Genomic DNA, 23,758 nt, shown 5'->3' on the forward strand with positions numbered 1-23,758 from the left:
TGGCCAGGAATGACTTCTCTGCCGGTGCCAGCAGTAATTCAGGTATTTCTAAAGGATCTATCATCAACATGAAAACCCGTAGCAACATCACTTGAAAACACATCATCAGCTTCTGTATATACATTGATGATCTACAGCTATATCTCACCACCACTTTTCTCAATCAGTCCATTGTTTCTAAATTGTGATAAAGTCCATTATTAAACAAATAATTGCTCTGCTTATTGGGAAGACCAAAGTCACCATCTTCACAATCCTTCGCCATACTGTTTGCTGGATACAGTCCCACACTCTGGCAACTGAAGTTCAATCAGACTCTAAACTTGTGTTCCTTCAAAATTATTTTGCCCATATCATACGTTAAGTCCCGTGTTCGCCCACCTACACTACGATTGAATTAACAAAACTTAGTTTTAAAATTTCTTATCTCACTGATCAAAACCTTCCATACATTGCATAAGATTGGTAATTTTATCCAAACTTAAACTCTCAGACAGGTACAGTACATGTTATTCCAATACTGGACATATGTATTCCTAAATATCATGTCTTCAGATATCAGAATCTCGACCACCCCTCCTTAAACCTTTTGACAAACTATCTCTTTCCTCTTTTAATACATCCCTTATGACCTACTGCTCAAACCAAGATTTTGCTCAGGTGCCTTCATCTCTCTTTAAGCTATTCAGCACCATTTTAAAAAAAATTAACATTTCTTCGAATGCTATCTGCTACTTTAAAGAGGCTTTATGAACATGGGTTCTACCTTTGGAACAGGATGGAATAATTCATTCTGGTTAACACTATCTTTATTTTGTAAGGGACCAACTGACAGAATTGCTTTACATGCTGACAAAAACCAGCACTGCTCGTGATGTCACAGAAAAATTTCTACAATGCTCATGTTCTGCCCAAAAACTACTTAGAAGTATACTTTGCAGAGTTCATATTAGATAACATTATTCATACTGCATAAGTGACATGCTGAAAGGTTGCACATTGCTCAAACTGAAAACAAACTATTTTTCAATAAGACAGGCAAAGGTTCTTAGGACAAGGTCATTAAATAATGAAACTTAGTGCCTTTAGTCCCTTAACCATTTCCATTAACATAAATCTAACCAAATAAAATATATTCTTATTAAAGTGTTGAACCTAATCCACAAAATAATCAAATCAATTTTATTTTAGAAATTCGATTACCTTTTGAAAATATCCCCGTTTTATTGTACTATCCTTGACTTGTCGGAAGTAGACAAATCCATAGTAATGTGCTCGATCCCACTGAAAAATGTAATTTGAGTCTATTAGCATATGAACCATATCATGTAATAGTAGCAGAGTCCATCATGGTGAACTCTTTGAAAGATCTATTCAATTAATCAAATCCGCTGCTCTTTATCCATTTTCCTGCAGCTTCTCTGAATGAAGCAAAAGAGTTGCAAAAGCATACAATGGGACAAAAAAATCAGCCAGAGAAATATAAAAATTATTTCACATATATATAAAATAGGTAAGAAGAATTTAGTTTTTAAAAAGGCAAGAAATGAATTATTGTTGCTATTCAGTCAGATCTGCACACAAATCATAAAAAAAACTTAATACATCGATATTGCAAGCAAGCAACCTGGAATATTTGGTACAAAGTAAGACACACAGCTGTGTAGGTCAAGTGATTAGGTATATTTAAAATGGTGGTTCATAGGTTCTTGATCAGTAAGGGCATCAAAGGTTATGGGGAGAAGGCAGGAGAATGGAATTAAGAGAGAAGGTAAATCAACCATGATTGAATGGCACAGCAGAATCACTGAGCTGGATGTCCTTATTCCGCTCCTATCTTTTATGTTTTATGGTTTGGAGTATAAGAACAATAAAGTCTTCTTACAGTTATATAGTGCTCCCACGAAACAGATGTGGAGAACTGTCTTTAGTTCACTTATCATCAACTGGAGGTTTGCCTGCTTTAGAAGGAATGCGAGATTACCCTATGAGACGAATTTTCACTCAATGAGCCTTAGTACCTTGAAGTTTTTGAAGAATACAGTGTGATCTCATTGAAACATTAGAGTTTTGACAGGGTAGAGGAGGACAAACTATTTCTCCTAAGTAAAAGATATAAAATTAGGCATATTCTCAAAATAAATGGATGATAATTTAGTGCGAAACTGAGGAGTAATTTCCTCACTCAGATCATTTTAAGTATTGGAAAATGTTCTATAAAAAGGCTGGTGTATATTTATTCTTTGAATATAGTCAACACTGACATCAATACATCTTTGGAGGGTTTTAGCAATCAAATCATACAACATCAGGACAGGGAAATGGTATAGGAATTGTGGACCTATGTCAAACTCAAAAGTCTCTGTGACCTCCTCTTGCTCTCGTTTTTCAAGTTCTTGTCAGTGTTGTACTTAATTACAAATGCTTCTATCAAATCTTCCCTTAATCTTTGAAATACATCCTACGACACCAGCTGCTAAAAACAAGCAATATTGGTTCAGCAGAAACTCGGGGGAGATGATAAGCAAAAATAGATTTGGGAAAACAAAACAACTGAGCTGGAATTAGATGGATGAATGGATTTTTTTAAAAAGCTGAAATGTCAATTTAAGTATTTTTATTGAGGCTGACAGCTCAGACTTTACTTTCGTTTGTATAGAGTTGGCCATCGAGTTTCCTAAGGCCATGGTAAAAGACAGCAGCTGGATTTTTGAAAGGATAATTTAGAAGAGACAGCAAGTTCCTTCTCACTCCTTAGGACTACCTGGTTTTCACATAATCTGCAAACTTTGGAACTGTATTACCGATAATCAATTTAAGTAATTATATTAAAAAGAACAATAATCCAAATACATGTTGAGTAACTTTTATCTGAAATGCTTAAGGCCAGAAGTGTTTTGGATTTTTTTCAGATTTTGGAATATATAATGAGATAACTTAGGATCGCCATCATTTCCAACTCTGAAATAATGTGCTACCGGTAAGCAGCCTTCCACTTGTTCATCACACATATATACTGATGCAGCGTGTCAGATTTTTCATCAGCGACGATCTTGTCAAACTCATCAATGAATTTCTCTGCTGCTTCATGATCAGCAGATGCTTTATCACCACAAATCTTTTAAAAATTAATGCTGTGCTTTTTCTTAAATTTTTCCAACCAGCCTGCTGAATATTCAATTACCTTCAACTTTCAGTTTGTTGTGAGAGATCATTGCTTGCATTATGATAGCACATACCGTTAAGTGGCATATGTTCTCTCTGACACTAATTAATCCACTCTTTCAATACACGAATGAGATCTTCATTTTTTGCTTTATGCAGTGATTTTCTATTTTTCATTAACTCTTGTTCATTACATATGTGAGGTCACTTCTCAGAACTGTCGTGGTGCACAGAAACCAGAGCATTGCCTGGGAACCTTCCCGGTGCCTGGTGAAATTTTCCATTTGTGATGTCATATCAGCGCTCAAAAAATTTTCAGGTTTTGGAGGTTTTCGGATTTCGGAATTTCAGATAAGGGGTACTCAACCTACACCTGGAAAGCACTAAAATACTTTACCCTCCAATCTTGGAAAAAAAACTCTCTTCATCTCTATTGTTTAGCCAAATTCATATCCACATTGCTATTGAACTTTCAACCTCAATAGTTTCAATGTACTATGCACTACTTTGTCCATGGTGTTTTGTTAGATCATTCACATGTTAACCACAGTACTATATCAATCTTTATGTTCCTTGATCAACATACCCAGTAAAAGTTATTTTAGCATAATTTCCTTTTTAAATTATCCTCGCCAGGTATCCTTTAAAGGAATTGAAGGATGTGCTCAAACAGTGGTGAAAAAACATACAATTAATTGGCAGAGTCAGTGTTTATAACAGTGGAATAATTTTCAGTATGTTTCACGTTATTTTCAGATACAATTAAAAAGCAGACTAGAGATGGAAGGAAGCAGAGGACAGACCATGGAGGGTAACAGAGTAAACTTGGGGAAGGGGAAGTGATTAGGGGTTATGTAGGGAGGGGAAGTAGGGTTGATCAGGAAGACCTGGCTAAGACTTAGTCCAGCTTCAGATTATTCTGCCTTGTGTCACTATATGTTTTTATAAGTGGATGATCAAGGTCTTTGCTACTGGAAAATAGAGGATTTGAACATTCTGTTAAACACACCTGAAGAACAATTGGGGCATCTCGGTTGTACTTCTCTTCATCTCCAATCGCAGACAGTTTGTGTCCCACTGACTGTCGGATTCGAAAGCTGAACTGTGTGTCTCCAAGACAACCTAAAGCGTCAGTAACAATAATGGCTCATAATTGTAAAGACACAGAAACATTCCAAAAAACTTTGGGATTAAATTGGATTTTGCACATGGAAAGAGATATTGAACCACAAATGTAAAGACAAGGGTGACGAAGGAAAATGACTACAGAAAATGATTAAAGTTAATGTCAACAAAATATAGGAGAGAAAACAGGTCAGAATCGATGAGTCTACAGACATAAACTTGAGACCGGGCAAAGAAAAGATAATGAAGCAAGGGCTAGGATTTTAGCTAAAAGTACTTCAGATAGGGAGCTCCTTTAGAAGTGGCTAGTGAGCAGCACTTGGTGCTGAAAAAGATACTGAAATTCCAACGTCAAGCAAGTTATTGCATAGTGTCAGTTTGCCTCAGTGATGCAAGCACACTCAGACTACAAAATCTAACAATTCAACCTGATTTCAGAACATGAACATGTCAAGCTGCAACAGCAAGGCAGTCCACAGTGACATAGGGTCAAAGTCCTTTAAGAGCAGGTGTCATGGCACTGTCCAATGTTTCAAACTCAAGGGAAAATACGAACTTAGAACAGTATAGCATAGGAACAGGCTCTGCAGCCCATGTTGTTGTACTGAACTTATTAAACTGGTAATTGAATGTCTAATTAAACTAACCTCTTCTGCGTTCAGACTGTCTAAATCCCTATTCTTTGCACATGCATGTGCCTATCCAAGAGCTTCTTAAATGGCTCTGTTGTAACTATCTCCATTACCACTGCCAGCAACCACCATACTGTAAAAAAAAACTGCCCAGCACATCTTCTTTGGGCTTGCTCACTCTCACCTTAAATGTATGCCGTCTAGATTTAGACATTTCAACCCTGGGAGAAAGACACCAGTCTACCTCTCTCTCTCATAATCTTATAAGCTTCTATCAGGTCTCCCCTCAACCTCCACCACTACTGAGAAAGCAACTCAACTCTGTCAAACCACTCCTCACCACACATGCCCTCTAATCCAGGCAGCATCCTGGTAACCTTCTTCTATACCTTATCCAAAGGCTCCGCACCTTTCCTATAATAGGACGACCAGAACTCACTATTCCAGATTCTGACTAACTAGACATTTATAAAGCTGCAGCATAATGACCCAGCACTTGAACTCATGCCTCAACTAATAAAGAAAAGCATGCAATACATAATCTTTATTGCCTTATCAACCTGTGCAGCCACTTTCAGGGATCAGAGTCCCAAGATCCCTCTGTACATCAATACTGTTAAGGGTCTTGGAATTAATAGCATACTGTCCCTTTAGATTTAACCTGCCAAAGTGCAACACCTCACATTTGACCATTTCTCTGCCGATATCTGCAATTGATCAATATCCCATTGTACCCTCTGACAAATCTTCTACACTATCCGAAGCACCAGCAATCATCAGCAAATTTACTAATCCACCCATCCACATGTTCATCCAGTTTATTTACACATATCATAAGCAGCAGAGGACTAAGTGCAGGTCCCTGTGGAACATCAGCAGTCAAGAGCCCCAGCCAGAAGTCCCATCGACCACTACCCTCTATCTTCTACGGACAAGCCAATTCTAAATTCAAACAGCTAAGTTACTGTACCTCGAACTTCTGATGTACGTGATAAACAGTACTATATAATTTAAATATGCATTATTATACCACACTCATTTATAATCTCACAGCAATGCTAACTCATTTTGAAACTGAGATTATAAACATGACTTATCATTGACTCATGGAGTAGGAACCAGGCCCCTCAACCCAATGAACCCATGGTGGACATTAAGTATTTACATAAATCCAATGCTAGTCCAAATTGATTTTTGCTACATTCCAATGAACCACCCCCAGATCCTACACACTGAAAGCAATTTTCAGAGGCCATTTAGCCTACTAATAGATCGTTAGGATGTGAGTGAAAGAACAGAGCATCCAAAGAAAACCTCATGGTTAAGATTCAAAGTACATTTATTATCGAAGAATGTATAAATTATACACCTTTGAGAGTTGTCTGCTTACAGACAGACACAAAGCAAGAAACCCGAATAACCCAATTTTTTTTAAAAAAGGCCAAAAACAACAGCACAGAGGAAGAGAGAGAAAAAAAACACAAATCATGTGAACAACAGAAGCAAGCCAACAGCATTCTGAACCAGACCGAGACCCCAGATCCACTCCCAGAGCAGCTGGAGTCACCGCTCATCACACCAGCAGGGCAAAAATGCACAGCAGCTGATCAGTTCACAGCCTCAGTGCCAGAGAGAAAGGAATGAACATTCACAGGAGAGTGAGCAAAATCAGCCCAACACTCGCCTCTGGTCCTGACACACAGGCTTCCAGTCTATCTGGACTGGCACTTAAATTGTCTAAGCACCAGGCAGTGCCTCGCTCTAGGACCTGGGCCCCAGCACCACAATATGCTTGGGCTGCTGAGCCCAAAGCCATTCTTGATCTCACCACATCAGCTCGACACTTGGAGTGATCCAACCTCGCATCCCGGTCAGGTGGGCAGGCATCGAAACTCTTCCATATCTACTCCTCTCCAAATTGCTCACTCCATCTCCAGCAGTGTTGCCAACTCCATCTGCAACCCAGGATCAAACACGCTGCACCTCGCAATGTCTCAGCACGACTCACCCCTCAAATCAGCCTCGCCTCCACCTGTCTCCTCACTGTCTGCAGTGATAGTTCACCACAATTTGCTTCAGTATAGATGTTACAAGTAATGTTTTTAGTTGAATTCCTTGCCTTTCTAACTACCAGTAAGCTGTCACACACCTCCAGTAGCGCCACCTTAAACTTACAAGAGGAATGTTCAAATTCTACCCATATCACAGATCACAACCTGGTGCATCTAAAACCCTGCTACATGCCTCTGGTGAAGAGTAAACCTGCAACCTCGAGGATAGTGAGAAAATGGTTGAAGGAGGCTCATGAGGCACTTCAGGGTTGTTTTGAGGTGACAGATTGGCAGGCACTCTGTGAGCCACATGGAGAGGATATTGATGGGCTCACAGAATGCATCACTGATTACATTAACTTCTGTGTGGACTGCAATGTTCCAACAAGAACTGTCCTCTATTATTCAAATAACAAGCCATGAGTGACAAAGGACATTAAGGACATCCTGAACGCTAAAAAGAGGGCGTTTAGAAATGGAAATAGGGAGGAGCTGAGGGCAATACAGAGGGACCTGAAAGCCAGGATCAGGGAGGCTAAAGACAGGTACAGGAGGAAGCTTGAGTGGAAACTCCAGCAGAACAACATGAGAGAGGTCTGGAGGGGGATGAGGACCATCACTGGGTTCTGGCAAACTAGCAACAGAGGAGCTGAAGGCAGTGTGGACAGGGCCAATGAACTTAACCTGTTCTTTAACAGATTTGACATTGTGGCCCCTGCCCATCCCCCACATGAGCCAACTGTTGTCAGCCCCCAACCAACACATATTCCACTCTCCCCTCCTACCCCTCCTCACAGTCCCCCACCCTGCTCTCATGACTGTACCCCTTCCCCATACGAAACCACCACGGTGGGCTTCACAGCTGAACAGGTGAGAAGACAGCTGAAACGTCTCAACCCAGGCAAGGCTGCAGGACCGGATGGTGTCAGTACCAGGGTGCTCAAAGCCTGTGCCCCTCAGCTATGTGGAGTACTTCACCATGTATTCAACCTGAGCCTGAGGCTCCGGAGGGTTCCTGTACTGTGGAAGACATCCTGCCTCGTCCCTGTGCTGAAGACGCCGCGCCCCAGCAGTCTCAATGACTACAGACCAGTGGCATTGACCTCCCACATCATGAATACCCTGGAGAGACTTGTTCTGGAGCTGCTCCAGCCTATGGTCAGGCCACACTTAGATCCCCTCCAGTTCGCCTACCAGCCCTGACTAGGAGCTGAGGATGCCATCGTCTACCTGCTGAACCGTGTCTACGCCCACCTGGACAAGCCAGTGAGCACTGTGAGGGTCATGTTTTTTGACTTCTCCAGTGCATTCAACACCATCCGCCCTGCTCTGCTGGGGGAGAAGCTGACAGCGATGCAGGTGGATGCTTCCCTGGTGTCATGGGTTCTTGATTACCTGACTGGCAGACCACAGTACGTGTGCTTGCAACACTGTGTGTCCGACAGAGTGATCAGCAACACTGGAGCTCCACAGGGGACTGTCTTGTCTCCCTTTCTTTTCACCGTTTACACCTCGGACTTCAACTACTGCACACAGTCTTGTCATCTTCAGAAGTTTTTGGATGACTCTGCCATAGTTGGATGCATCAGCAAGGGAGATGAGGCTGAGTACAGGGCTACGGTAGGAAACTTTGTCACATGGTGTGAGCAGAATTATCTGCAGCTCAATGTGAAAAAGACTAAGAAGCTGGTGGTAGACCTGAGGAGAGCTAATGTACCGGTGACCTCTGTTTCCATCCAAGGGGTCAGTGTGGACATGGTGGAGGATTACAAATACCTGGGGATACGAATTGACAATAAACTGGACTGGTCAAAGAACACTGAGGCTGTCTACAAGAAGAGTCAGAGCCGTCTCTATTTCCTGAGGAGACTGAGGTCCTTTAACATCTGCTAGACGATGCTGAGGATGTTCTACGAGTCTGTGGTGGCCAGTGCTATCATGTTTGCTGTTGTGTGCTGGGGCAGCAGGCTGAGGGTAGCAGACACCAACAGAATCAACAAACTCATTCATAAGGCCAGTGATGTTGTGGGGATGGAACTGGACTCTCTCACGGTGGTGTCTGAAAAGAGGATGCTGTCCAAGTTGCATGCCATCTTGGACAATGTCTCCCATCCACTACATAATGTACTGGTTGGGCACAGGAGTACATTCAGCCAGAGACTCATTCCACCGAGATGCAACACAGAGCATCATAGGAAGTCATTCCCTGCCTGTGGCCATCAAACTTTACAACTCCTCCCTTGGAGGATCAGACACCCTGAGCCAATAGGCTGGTCCTGGACTTATTTCATAATTTACTGGCATAATTTACATATTACTATTTAACTATTTATGGTTTTATTACTATTTATTTTTTATGGTGCAACTGTAACAAAAACCAATTTCCCCCGGGATCAATAAAGTATGACTATGACTATATAGTACCAGGATTGAACCTGGTCAAAGAGCTATGTATAAGGTCACAGATCTACCAACTATGCTGCTGTGCACTCCTCAATTTTGTATCCTACTGTTGACATTAAACAGGTAATACATCCATTTGTGTCCTCATAACTCATTTCTCTCATGTAATTGCTGACATGTAATTGGCAAAGGTGTCCCTGAACTTCCAGTTGCTCATGCTGTTCCCATTTTAATAGCTCTATGTTTGGCACCTTAAATGCTCTAACAAAGGCCAACATGAGGTCAATGTACAGAAACTCATGTTCTGCCTACATACATGATTGACCACAGGACTCAATAATACTCCAACAGTTCCAGATAACCATTTGTAACTGGCTAGTTGATACATAAAGTCATCAACCAATAACAACGCTTTTCTCTCTCCACAGAAGCTATCTGACCTGTTGAGTACTTCCTTTTTGTATATTGTATTGCCAAAATCTGACATGTTTACTTTGATCAGACCAATAACTACAGTGCTGGGATATCTCAAGAGTCGAAAACCAAAGAAACCTGTATTCTACAGGAAACCTCTTAGCAAATCCCCAATATGTGGGACATGCTGAATCACATTAGAAGTTATTTAAAAAGGCCCCATGGTGTTCAGAACCATTAAAGGATTCAAGTATACCAATGAACATTTCAAGTTTCCCACTAAAGCTACTACCCAGGTGCAATCAAGATTATTTAGATTCATATTCAAATTCAGATGTAGGTTCATTTATTTATCACATGTATGTAGAAACATACAGTGAAATACATCATTTGCGCTAGCAATCAACATAACCCAAGGATGTACTTGGGACAGCCAAGGATGTACGTGTTGCCTCACGTTCAGGTGCCAACATGGCACCCCACAATATTCAGCAGAACAACCCAAGCAACAACAACAACTCAAAAGCAAAAGGAAACAATAGTAAAAATTATGGAAGATATGGAAAAGAGCGAGCAATCCTGCACCCACCAGGATTTCTAGGTATTCCCTTCGTTCTTAAAATTGTATGTCTCAAGTTTTTAAAAAATGGAAAATGCAAGAAGATGCTGGATATTTGCTTTATGATATTGTCAACTATTTTTTAAACACAAGAAATATGTGCATTTATTACTTGGAAGAAAGTTTTATATATTAAGATGCTATCCTTCCTAAATGTTAATTTTGTCAAGTTGAATTGTCTCTGGATTTCTTTCCAAACAAACCAGTAGTGATTTTTAAAAAGAGAAATGTAATAATAGCAATATAAAGGTCAGAACATTGAATGGTGTTTTGTAGAAAAGATGTCAAAGAAAAATAAAAACCTCATTTGAGTAAATTTCTTACCAGAGTAGGAATCTGGAAAAGAGAGGTAGCAGATGCTGGTTTTCTGAAAATTAGGAAAAGAGAAGCAAAAAGAGAGATAAAACAAATGTCAAGTTAATGAGACTGACCAAAGGTGAAGCAAAATAAATGTCTCCGTTACTGAAGATGAAAAAGTCTCATTGACTTCTTTGCTAATAGCCACAAAACAGAATGACTTCAAAAAGATGAAAGTGAAAGAACATTAAATGGAACTTGAAAAACGTAATTATTTTCAATCCATTCCATATTCCCACAAACAAAGTCTCTTTCCATCTGTACAGGTATTACAGTACATTAAGAAAGAGGAAGAGGAATTTCAGGGATTACTCAGCATTCAAGACTTGGAGCACAAATTTCGTTCCTCACCACAATTTCACAATTGTTTCAAAGAGTGTTCTAAGATAATTAAATAGAAATCCCATCAGATTTGTGCTTTGTTTTCATACTTGCCTTTTGAATGTAATTGAACAGCAGTATAAATCTTCGTTTAATCTTTGCAATATAAAAAGTACAGATGATTGGGCATATAAAACAAAAATGAAAAATGCAAAATGCTTGAAATACTCAGCAGGTCAAGCAGCATGGGGGGGGAGAAAAATGATGTTTCAAGAATATTTTATCAAAATTCAATCTTCACTTCACCTGTGTGGGAATCGGGGCTCCAATGCATCAGAGGGAGGGCAGGAACCAGTGCCCTAACACATCAGGGGAAGAGCAGCCAGATACCAAACTTTAATGATTTCTCAATAGTCTGACAGCAGATTATTGGAGTTTTACTATATTAAGTAGTGGCATTTAAGACAAAATTACAAATCTATTGACAGGAAAGTAAGACACTTATAAAGCTCACTTAGTCATTAGCCAAAAGTGTTAAAATAGTACATGGAATGGTACAGTACAGCACCGTACAAGTATTTCTACCTGCAGATGACCTACATTCATCTATCCTGTGCATTTTCATGCAAAGAATAAGGAATATAAACCTAATGTCATTTCTTAGTTGGAAAATGTGTTGGCTAAATTATCAAGCTGAGCTCCACAAACTGTAGCAAACTAAACTATCAATTAATCTGACAGACATCACCTAACATCAATTTTGTTTCTTTTCCACGAAAGCTACCTTGTCTGCTCAGCATTTCCACCATCTTCTGTTTGTATTTTAGACCACTTACAACTGTTTACCTGTTTGCTTGAGGGATAAATGCTGGCCAGAACAACAAAAAATTGAAATTTATCTTGTCTACCTGATCACCTGATCTGTCCTCTCATCAAAAAGATAAAAGCAAGTTGATAATTTCAAATGTTTACTTCATAATGCAATTGCATATCAGTCTAGATCATGTGCTCGGATCCTATAATGCCTTCAAGCACACGACAATTTGACTCAGGAGTGGGGGGGGGCGGGGGGGAACAATAGCAATAAACCACCTCACACTAGCTTAGAAAAATCTACATTAGCATAAGGTGCGATGGAGTTCATGAGATAACCAAGCAACTGAGAGTGGGATTTTATTTAGATCAAAGACAAAATTTTCTTTTTCACTAACTTCAGTTCACCATCCCAACAAAAATTATCGACTTCTTTGATGGCTGTATGAGAAGTTAGTGAGTTGGGTTGATCTCTGAGGAAGGGACAACTGACATCAATTTGAGCAATCTTTTCCTTTCTGAGGCATTTCAGACTTCAGAAGGTTTGTCAGATTCATGCAAGACTGTTAATGGAGTCATTAAACGAATAGTCATTCTATTAATTTACTATCTTACCTCTTTCTCTGTGAGCCGCATATCATGGGGATATACAAGCTGAGGAATCAAAAATATATAAACAGCTTAGCAGAAGGCATTTCATAAAAAGAACAAAATAAATTATCTCACTACAAAACAACAGCTTCAATCTTATCCAGCAAATAATTTATGTACATATCAGTACCCAAACCATGTTCTTTTAACATGGCCAGTTATAAATGGCACATTATCCAACAAAAAATATCCAATATTCAGGTTGCATTAATATAGTAGTTTATTAGGTTATTCTGACTTTTGTGGAAGTTATTGCAAGACATTAATGATATGTTTGTAATTGAGAGGAAGAGGATGCAAAAGGAGAATAAATTAGGATAATGAACAACACACTGCGTGTTGACAATTCCTTTCAAACTGCCTGTGCTCAACAGAGGAAACTGACACAAGTGCTGCAAAACATGCAAGTCTGTGACATGCCAAGACATTCAGAGGAGAGAATCTGTCAGTGTGTTCCACATGATGGGTCAAATTTTGCTGAGGTTCCCTAGTTTCTGGTGAGACCTGGCACAGGATCCAAGAGGTGCTTATCTTTTATTACAATAAGTATTGTATGAAAGGCAGATGAGATTAGGGCATGGATCAGTATCTAGAATTATGACATTGTAGCCATTAGTGAGACTTGGTTGCAGGAGGGGCAGGACTGGCAGCTCATTGTTCTGTGGTTCTGTTGTTTTAGACGTGACAGAGCAGGAGGGATTAAAGGAGGAGGGATGGCACTACTAGTCAGGGAAAGTGTCACAGCAGTGCTCTGACGGGACAGACAGAACTCATCTAGTGAGGAATAAGAAAAGCAGGACCACATTAATGGATTATATTATAGACCATCCAACAGTCCACAAGATTTAGAGGAGCAAATTTGTAGAGATCGCAGACTGTTGCAAGAAATTAAGGTTGTGATAATGGGGAGAGGAGGGAGGGAACATCAACTCAGACCATGCTCAGAGGCCTGCGTTGGGCATTTTCATGCCTTACAAGGCGCAGATTGGAAGTCTGTGTGGGGCGCCACTCCTCGCACAGACACTAGAGCAATGTGTGGTTAAGTACCTTGCTCAAGGACACAAACATGCTGCCACAGCTGAGGCTCGAACTAGCGACCTTCAGATCACTATACGAACACCTTAATGGGTTGTTGTTGTTGGGCACGTGTTGTGATAATAGATGTTCTTAACTTTCCACATATTGACTGGGATTCCCATACTATAAAATGGCTGGATGGGAAAGAGTTTGTTAAATGATTTTAGGTAAGTTTCTTTAATCAGTACATAGAAGTCCCAACTAGAGAGAGTGTGATACTGGATCTCCTATTAGGTAACGTGACAGGGCAGGTGATAGAAGTTTGTGTATGGGAACACTTTGCATCTAGTGATCATAATGCCATTAGTTTCAAAGTAAATATAGAAAAAGATATAGCAAGAGCAAAAGGATTGTAAGGGACAAAATTAGCCCTCTGGAAGATCAGAATGGTAATCTACGAGGGGTGATTGATAAGTTCATGGCCTAAGGTAGAAGGAGGTGAGTTATTAGCTTCAAACTTTCTGCATTATCACTCAAAGAGTTGAACTGCACATGCATGTAACGAGAGCGTCTTAGACCTCCAGGTGATCCACAGCAGGGGTGATTGATAAGTTTGTGGCCTAAGGTAGAAAGAGTTGAGTTATACAACTCTCGTTACAGGCACGTGCAGTTCAACTCTTTGAGTGACTATGCAGAAAGTTTGAAGTTAATAACTCATCTCCTTCTACCTTAGGCCACAAACATATCAATCACCCCAAGCTGTGGACCACTTCTGGAGGTCCAAGACGCCGACTTCTACAAAGGAGGAATCTGTATGCTCCATGACCGCTGGACTAAGTGTGCAAATGTAGGAAAAGTAAATGTGCTAGGTTTTCTAAAATTAACTTCGTCTACATTAGGCCACGAGCTTATCAATCACCACTCGTATGTGTGGACCCGAAAAAGAGGGCAAATCTGAAATGGACTTCTTGCATCTGTATTTACTCCGGAGACGGAGACAGAATCTATAGATGTGAATGTAATACAGCAGCAAGTTTATGGACCCCATACAGATTACAGAGAAGGAGGTGTTTGCTGTCTTCAGGCAAATTGGAGTGGAAAAATCTCCAGGGCCTAACAAGGTGTTCCCTTGAACCCTGTGGGAGGCTTGAAGGGGGCCCAGGGGAGATATTTAAAAACATCCTTAGCCACAGGTGAGGTGCCGCAGGATTGCGGAATAGTTAATGTTTTTCCGTTGTTTAAGAAAAGTTCTAAGAATAAGCCAGGAAATTATACACTGGTGAGCCTAACATCAGTAGTGCAAAAGTTATTTGAAGCTATTCTAAGGGCCCAAATATATAAGTATTTGGATAGATATAGTATTGGGATTGTCAACATGGCTTTGTGCGTGTAAGTTGTACCTAACCAATTTTAATAGAGTTTATCGAGAAAGTTACCGGGAAGGAGGATGAAGGCAGGCAGTGTATTTGTCTACATGAACTTCAGCAGGGCCTTTGACAGGGAGGTTGGGAGGTTGGTCAAGAGGGTTGGTTGACATTCAAGATGAGGTAGCAGATTGGATTAGACATTGGCTTCATAGGAGAAGCCAATGAGTGGTAGTAGAGGGTTGTCTCTCTAACTGGAAGCCTCTGACTAGTGGTGTACCGCAGGGATCAGTGCTGGGTCCTCTGTTGTTTACCATCTATATCAACAATCTGGGTCATAATGTGGTTAACTGGGTCAGCAAATTTGCGAATGACACCTCAAGATTGGGGGGTGTAGTGGACAGCAAGGAAGACCAAAGCTTGCAGCAGGATTTGAACCAGATTTAAAAAATGGGCTGAGAAATGACAGATGGAATTTAATGCAGATGTGTGAGGTGTTGCACTTTGGGAGGGAAAATTAGGGTAGGACTTACACAATGAATGGTAGGGCACTAAGGAGTGCAGTAGAACAAAAGGATCTGGGAATACAGATCCATAATTCCCTGAAAGCAGAGTCATAGATAAATAGGGTTGTAAAGAAAGCTTTTGGCATATTGGCCTTCATAAATCAATGTACTGAGCACAGCAGCTGGGATGTTATGTTGAAATTGTAAGAGACATTGGTGAGGCCTAATCTGGAATGCTATGTCCAATTTTGGTCACCTATCTACAGGAAATATATAAATAAGATTGAAAGACTGCAGAGAAAATTTACAAGGATGTTGCTGGGACAAGGGTTTTCCCACTGAGTTTGGGTGAAACTACAACTTGGAAGTCATGGGTCAAGGACGTAAGGTGAAATGTTGAAGAGGAACATGAGGGGGAACTTCTTCACTCAGGGGGTGATGAGTGTGCGGAACGAGCTGCCAGTGGAAGTGGTGAATGTGGGTTTGATTTCAACATTTAAGAGAAATTTGGATAGGTACATAGATGGGAGAGGTATGGAGGGCTACGGTCTGGGGACAGGTCAATGGGACTAGGCAGGTTAATGGTTTGGCATGGACTAGGTGGGCTGAAGGGCCTGATTCTATGCTGTAGTGTTGTATGATTCTATAACTCAAGCATATGAAGAGAAATTAAGAAAAAGTGATAGGGAAAAAAAGTATTATAATCTCTGTGAATTAAAATTAATAAAACATTCAGAGTTGTGATAGTTACTGTTCACAATCAGAGGTTGACTGCCAGTAATTGATATATTGTACTTAAAAGGAGACCAAGACTGAAATAGGTAAGATATAATTTTCTGACAGCCTTAGTTTGATTTTTCAATGCACCTACAGGAACTTCATAACAGCAAGTTACAGGGCCTCTCCATTAAATGGCAGGGTTCCATTCCTGTGAACTGTTCCTAGAAGATGCCACAGCCTCACAGCAGCCACCAAATCCATCTTGCCAGTCTCCCAAATACTTTTTCATATGTATGGGCTGTACAGAAGTAATTGGTTCAGAAGCAGGGGAATACCTGTGGTGGTTTTGCAAAGCAACACATTTCATACAGCAATTTCAAATTATTCATGCTTGATAAAACATCTCCTCTTGCCTGAATCTCCTGTTAAAATAACAAAAATCATTTGTTTTATCATCACTTTCTCTGAAAATTACTAAAAGATAAAAAATATTTACAATTGTCTACATGGTGAAGTTTGTATGCATGGTGAAGTTTACTTATACGGTGAAAGATAATAGGAACTGCAACACAGCAAGTTAATATATATATACAGTTGAAGATTTGTATCTTCAAAGAGAAAATTTTTGTAAGTTAGATGGGCAAGTCTGTTGGAGACCACTGTGAATTACAAAGTTCCCAAGACAAAAGTAGAAAATGGATGAATGAAGTTAATGAAAAGCTTATTATGTCTCGCAAGTGGCATATTGATTCTGTGAGATGACTGAAGAGAAGCAGTGAAAATATAAGTGCCTAATAGGGAGATGAGACAGATATTGCAACACTCAGAGATTAACCCAAAAGAGATCAACTGATTAAGAGAAAGAACAGATAGATAGACAGATACTTTATTGATCCCAAAGCAAATTACAGCAGCACAGTAGCATTAAAAGTGCACAGATATACAAACATAAAAAGAGAAAAGAAGTAAGAAAAAATAAAAAATGAGTTACCTCAAACAGTCTAAGAGTAGAGATAGAAAAAATAAGACAAAACTTGCAGAACTAAAAAGAAATATGCAGTATATACCCCCATGGTGTTGTCAACAATAAGTTAAAAATAAAGTTGGCTCAGATATTACAGTGAAGATGATGGAATCTTTATTTCATTTAATTGGTAACAATTTCAGGATTCTAACAAATATATAGCAGACATGCCAGACATGCTGTAAATTATTTATTACCTCAATCAAAATAAAATGAATTGAAGTGAAGCAAATTATAACATCCTGAAATTTTCCACTAAGTTGTTGATTTCTTTTAAAGTTTTTTTTAAACTTGGTTTGAGCACAGCAACCCTTGGAATAACGATTCTCAGAATGGTGACTTTGGTGGGTCAAAGGGCTTCAGTAAGGTTGGAGCAAAAATGAGCAGGAGCAAAAATAAGCACAGTCAAACAGGGCAAGACAACCAACAGCTCAAAAGTGATGTAAGGCAGCTGATTGGTGAGCATTTTCTAGCAAGTTTCTACTTCTTGAAGCTATTTATGAACATTAGGCATGACAAGGCAGCTCACCCGAGAGGAATCCACATTCTGTGCCATGTGGAAAATCATAGATGCTTCCAATAGCCTAGATAACCACATGACAGGAAACGACTGCAGCTGCAGTAGACTAAATTTGATGTTTCAAAGCCAGCACAGTGACTGGGGTCACTATGGAACATCCGTAAGGGCAAGAACTTCATAAATAGCACATTTAGGTGGACAATGGCAAAGCTCCAGTTACTTAGATTCAATCCCTAGTAATGGTGCTGTCTGTAGAAAATTTGCATGGTCTCCATGTGACTACTTACTGTCCCCATCTCCCTGTGAGATGGAAGATCCAAAAATTAAAGTGATATTCCAAACCTCTTTAAAAGGTTGACCATTGTTGAAAAGGAATTGAGAACCTCAAGCTGAAGGGCACAGCCATGTGGTTGAAAGTGCAATACATCAAATCTTCCATCACCAAAAGAACTTATTAATGATTTTCTGCTAGTATTTACAACAGATGAATTACCAGAAGAACATGGCTGACAAAAGACCACAATTTCTCTCTAACTAATCTGTAAATCTTAAGCACATAACTGTCACAAAACAATTTGTTACTACTCAAATCCCTACCTCAAACAGAGAAGCAGACTGCTGTTTGCAAGGTAGAACAGTAATTTTTTAAAAAGTTAACAGACAGTAAATATCCAGGATAAACACAAGAGATCCAGTACATGCTGGAAATCCAGAGCAACCCATACAAAATGCTGGTGCAACTCTGTGGGTCAGGCAGCATCTATGGAAATGAATGAGCAGTTGACGTTTCAGGTAAGACCCTTCATCAGGACCAGAAAGGAAGGGGGAAGGAGCCAGAATAAGAAGGTGGTGGGAGGAGGGAGGATAGACATGATAGCTTAAGGTGATAAGAACAGTAGGGGAAAGTGGGTGAAGTAAGTAGCTGGGAGGTGATAAGTGGAAAATGCAAAGGATTATAAAGGAAGAAATCTGATAGGAGATGAGAGTGGATCATGGGAGAAAGGGAAGGAGGAGGGATTTCCCCACTCTAGCCTCTTACCTCTTCTCCTCACCTACTTATCACCTCCCCCCAATATCCAATTCCAGCTTCTTCCCCCTTCCTTTCTGGTCCCGATGAAGGGTCTCAGCCCGAAACATTAACTATTTACTCATTTCCATAGATGGTGCCTGACCTGCTGAGTTCCGCCAGCATTTTGTGAGGGTTTTTGCAGCGGCTGACTTTAACTTCTGTAACATAGACTGGGGCCTCCTTAGTGCAAGAGAATTAAACGGGGCAAAGTTTGTTATGGGCATCCAGGAGGGTTTCCTTAATTGCTATGTAGATAATCCAACAGTATGTCACACTGGATACTGTGGAAAGCGGTCAGTGAGTGAGTGGGCCAGTGAAGGAGTGGAGCTTTGACTCGAGAGATTCTGGCAGTTTTGGCAGTTGGTCTGTGCAATCAAGTCAATCAAGATTTGAATAGCTCAGACTCAGCAGAAAGCAGCTCATTGGGCAATTGAGGTCAGGTGACCAAGCATTTTGAAAAGCTCAAACAGATAAATAGAGGGATAGCTCAAGCAAAGCAGCCTGTGGAAAGTGGCCAGTGAGTGAGTGGAGCTTTGAGGCTTTGACGAGAAGAAGCAGAGGATGAGCTTGCTCGCAGTTTTCCTTTACAATGCCTCCTGAGATGTGGCAGTCTTGGGGGAACACCCCTCTCCCGCAGAGTCACATCTGCCAGAAGTGCATGCGGCTGGGCGATCCGGAAGACCGTGTAAGGAATCTGGAGCAACAGCTGGATGACCTTCAACTCATAAGGGAGAATGAGGCAGTCATAGATGAGAGCTACAGGGAGGTACTCACATCTAGGCTGTCAGAAGCAGGTTGTTGGGTGACAGTCAGAGGGGGGAAAGCGAAGCTGAGCAGGCAGGTAGTGCAGAGCACCCCTGTAGCCATTCCCCTGAATAATAAGTTTACCGTCCTGGATACTGTTGGTCCCAACATGTATCACGACCTCTGGTTGCTTTCCCTCTCGTACCAGGATGTCGTGCACCCGGTCAGAGACATCCCAGACCCTGGCACCAGGGGAGGCAACAAACCATGTGGGTGTCCTTCTCACGTCCACAAAATCTCCTGTCTGCTCCCCTGACTATAGAGTCTACAATGACGACAGCTCTCCTCTTCTCCGTCCCACGCTTCTGCACCACAGAGTCAGACTCAGTGCCGGAGGCCCTGCCACCATGGCAGGAAGAGGAATGAGGTCCTTAACTGTCAGTTTCAGGAACTAGGCAGAAGGCTGAAGAACAGGGTGGCGTTCTCAGGATTGCTGCCAGTGCTACGAGGCAGTGATGGTAAGAATTGGAGGAGATGGCAGTTGAATGCATGGCTGAGGAGTTGGTGCAGGGAGCAGGGTTTTAGATTTTTAGCTCATTGGGATCTCTTCTGGGGAAGGTGGGACCTGTACAGATTAGATGGCTTGCACCCGAACTCGAGGGGGAGCAATATCCTTGCAGGTAGGTTCGCTGGCATGGTTCGGGAGGGTTTAAACTAATTTGCAAGGGGGATGGGACCCAGAGCGATAGAGCAGTGAAAGAAGTGCATGGAGTAAAGCCAGATCTAACATATAGAGAGGCTTTGAGGAAAGAGAAGCAGAATAAATGGTGTAAAGACACTAAGGTAGAAGGGCTGAAATGTGTGTACCTCAATACAAGAAGCATCAGGAACAAAGGTGATGAACTGAGAGCTTGGATACACACATGGAATTATGATGTAGTGGCCATTACAGAGACTTGGCTGGCACCAGGGCAGGAATGGATTCTCAATATTCCTGGATTTCAGTGCTTTAAAAGGGATAGAGAGGGCGGAAAAGGGGAGAAGGAGTGGCATTACTGGTCAGGGATACTATTACAGCAACAGAAAGGGTGGGTAATGTAGCAGGATCCTCTTTTGAGTCAGTATGGGTGGAAATCAGGAACAGGAAGGGAGCAGTTACTCTACTGGGGGTATTCTATAGGCCCCCGGTAGCAGCAGAGATACAGAGGAGCAGATTGGGAGGCAGATTTTGGAAAGGTGCAAAAATAGAAACATAGAAAATAGGTGCAGGAGTAGGCCATTCAGCCCTTTGAGCCTGCACCGCCATTTATTATGATCATGGCTGATCATCCAACTCAGAACACCGCCCCAGCCTTCCCTCCATACCCCCTGACCCCCGTAGCCACAAGGGCCATATCTAACTCCCTCTTAAATATAGCCAATGAACTGGCCTCAACTGTTTCCTGTGGCAGAGAATTCCACAGATTCACCAATCTCTGTGTGAAGAAGTTTTTCCTAATCTCGGTCCTAAAAGGCTTCCCCTCTATCCTCAAACTGTGACCCCTCGTTCTGGACTTCCCCAACATCGGGAACAATCTTCCTGCATCTAGTCTGTCCAATCCCTTTAGGATCTTATACGTTTCAATCAGATCCCCCCTCAATCTTCTAAATTCCAACGCGTACACGCCCAGTTCATCCAGTCTTTCTTCATATGAAAGTCCTGCCATCCCAGGAATCAATCTGGTGAACCTTCTCTGTACTCCCTCTATGGCAAGGATGTCTTTCCTCAGATTAGGGGACCAAAACTGCACACAATACTCCAGGTGTGGTCTCACCAAGGCCTTGTACAACTGCAGTAGTACCTCCCTGCTCCTGTACTCAAATTCTTTCGCTATAAATGCCAGCATACCATTCGCCTTTTTCACCGCCTGCTGTACCTGCATGCCCACTTTCAATGACTGGTGTATAATGACACCCAGGTCTCGTTGCACCTCCCCTTTTCCTAATCGGCCACCATTCAGATAATAATCTGTTTTCCTATTTTTGCCACCAAAGTGGATAACTTCACATTTATCCACACTAAATTGCATCTGCCATGAATTTGCCCACTCACCCAACCTATCCAAGTCACCCTGCATCCTCTTAGCATCCTCCTCACAGCTAACACTGCCACCCAGCTTCGTGTTATCCACAAACTTGGAGATGCTGCATTTAATTCCCTCATCCAAGCCATTAATATATATTGTAAACAACTGGGGTCCCAGCACTGAGCCTTGTGGTACCCCACTAGTCACCGCCTGCCATTCTGAAAAGGTCCCGTTTATTCCCACTCTTTGCTTCCTGTCTGCTAACCAACTCTCCACCCACACCAATACCTTACCCCCAATACCGTGTGCTTTAAGTTTGCACACTAATCTCCTGTGTGGGACCTTGTCAAAAGCCTTTTGTAAATCCAAATATACCACATCCACTGGTTCTCCCCTATCCACTCTACTAGTTACATCCTCAAAAAATTCTATGAGATTCGTCAGACATGATTTTCCTTTCACAAATCCATGCTGACTTTGTCCGATCATTTCACCGCTTTCCAAATGTGCTGTTATCACATCCTTGATAACTGATTCCAGCAGTTTCCCCACCACCGACGTTAGGCTAACCGGTCTATAATTCCCAGGTTTCTCTCTCCCTCCTTTTTTAAAAAGTGGAGTTACATTAGCCACCCTCCAATCCTTAGGAACTAGTCCAGAATCTAACGAGTTTTGAAAAATTATCACTAATGCATCCACTATTTCTTGGGCTACTTCCTTAAGCACCCTGGGATGCAGACCATCTGGCCCTGGGGATTTATCTGCCTTCAATCCCTTCAATTTACCTAACACCACTTCCCTACTAACATGTATTTTGCTCAGTTCCTCCATCTCACTGGACCCTCTGTCCCCTACTATTTCTGGAAGATTATTTATGTCCTCCTTAGTGAAGACAGAACCAAAGTAATTATTCAATTGGTCTGCCATGTCCTTGCTCCCCATAATCAATTCACCTGTTTCTGTCTGCAGGGGACCTACATTTGTCTTTACCAGTCTTTTCCTTTTTACATATCCATAAAAGCTTTTACAGTCCGTTTTTATGTTGCCTGCCAGTTTTCTCTCATAATCTTTTTTCCCCTTCCTAATTAAGCCCTTTGCCCTCCTCTGCTGAACTCTGAATTTCTCCCAGTCCTCAGGTGAGCCACTTTCTCTGGCTAATTTGTATGCTGCTTCTTTGGAATTGATACTATCCCTAATTTCTCTTGTCAGCCACGGGTGCACTACCTTCCTTGATTTATTCTTTTGCCAAACCAGGATGAACATTTGTTGCAGTTCATCCATGCAACCTTTAAATGCTTGCCATTGCATATCCACCGTCAATCCTTTAAGTGTCATTTGCCAGTCTATCTTAGCTAATTCACGTCTCATACCTTCAAAGTTACCCCTCTTTAAGTTCAGAACCTTTGTTTCTGAATTAACTATGTCACTCTCCATCTTAATGAAGAATTCCACCATATTATGGTCACTCTTACCCAAGGGGCCTCTCACGACAAGATTGCTAATTAACCCTTCCTCATTGCTCAAAACCCAGTCCAGAATAGCCTGCTCTCTAGTCGGTTCCTCGACATGTTGGTTCAAAAAACCATCCCGCATACATTCCAAGAAATCCTCTTCCTCAGCACCTTTACCAATTTGGTTCACCCAATCTACATGTAGATTGAAGTCACCCATTATAACTGCTGTTCCTTTATTGCACACATTTCTAATTTCCTGTTTAATACCATCTCCGACCTCACTACTACTGTTAGGTGGCCTGTACACAACTCCCACCAGCGTCTTCTGCCCCTTAGTGTTACGCAGCTCTACCCATATTGATTCCACATCTTCCCAGCTTATGTCCTTCCTTTCTATTGTGTTAATCTCTTCTTTGACCAGCAACGCCACCCCACCTCCCCTTCCTTCATGTCTATCCCTCCTGAATATTGAATATCCCTGAACGTTGAGCTCCCATCCCTGGTCACCCTGGAGCCATGTCTCTGTGATCCCAACTATATCATAATCATTAATAACAATCTGCACTTTCAATTCATCCACCTTATTACGAATGCTCCTTGCATTGACACACAAAGCCTTCAGGCGCTCTTTTACAACTCTCTTAGCCCTTATACAATTATGCTGAAAAGTGGCCCTTTTTAATGCTTGCCCTGGATTTGTCGGCCTGCCACTTTTACTTTTCT

At 41.3% G+C, this 23,758-nt stretch overlaps 1 protein-coding gene across 1 annotated transcript in view; it reads right to left on the reverse strand.

Moving 5' to 3' along the window:
• Window positions 1–23,758, reverse strand: part of dennd6b (DENN/MADD domain containing 6B) — a 99,415-nt gene that overhangs the window by 64,015 nt on the left and 11,642 nt on the right. Inside the window, exons 2-5 of the mRNA XM_072241049.1 lie at window positions 12,516–12,554; window positions 10,734–10,776; window positions 4,175–4,287; window positions 1,204–1,284 (exon numbers count right to left, since the gene is read on the reverse strand). Of these exons, the coding sequence (XP_072097150.1) occupies window positions 1,204–1,284; window positions 4,175–4,287; window positions 10,734–10,776; window positions 12,516–12,554 (276 nt within the window). The remainder of the gene's footprint in view (window positions 1–1,203; window positions 1,285–4,174; window positions 4,288–10,733; window positions 10,777–12,515; window positions 12,555–23,758) is intronic.

The sequence above is a fragment of the Mobula birostris genome, chromosome 23, assembly GCF_030028105.1.
Source record: "Mobula birostris isolate sMobBir1 chromosome 23, sMobBir1.hap1, whole genome shotgun sequence".
In the NCBI taxonomy this organism is placed as follows: domain Eukaryota; kingdom Metazoa; phylum Chordata; class Chondrichthyes; order Myliobatiformes; family Myliobatidae; genus Mobula; species Mobula birostris.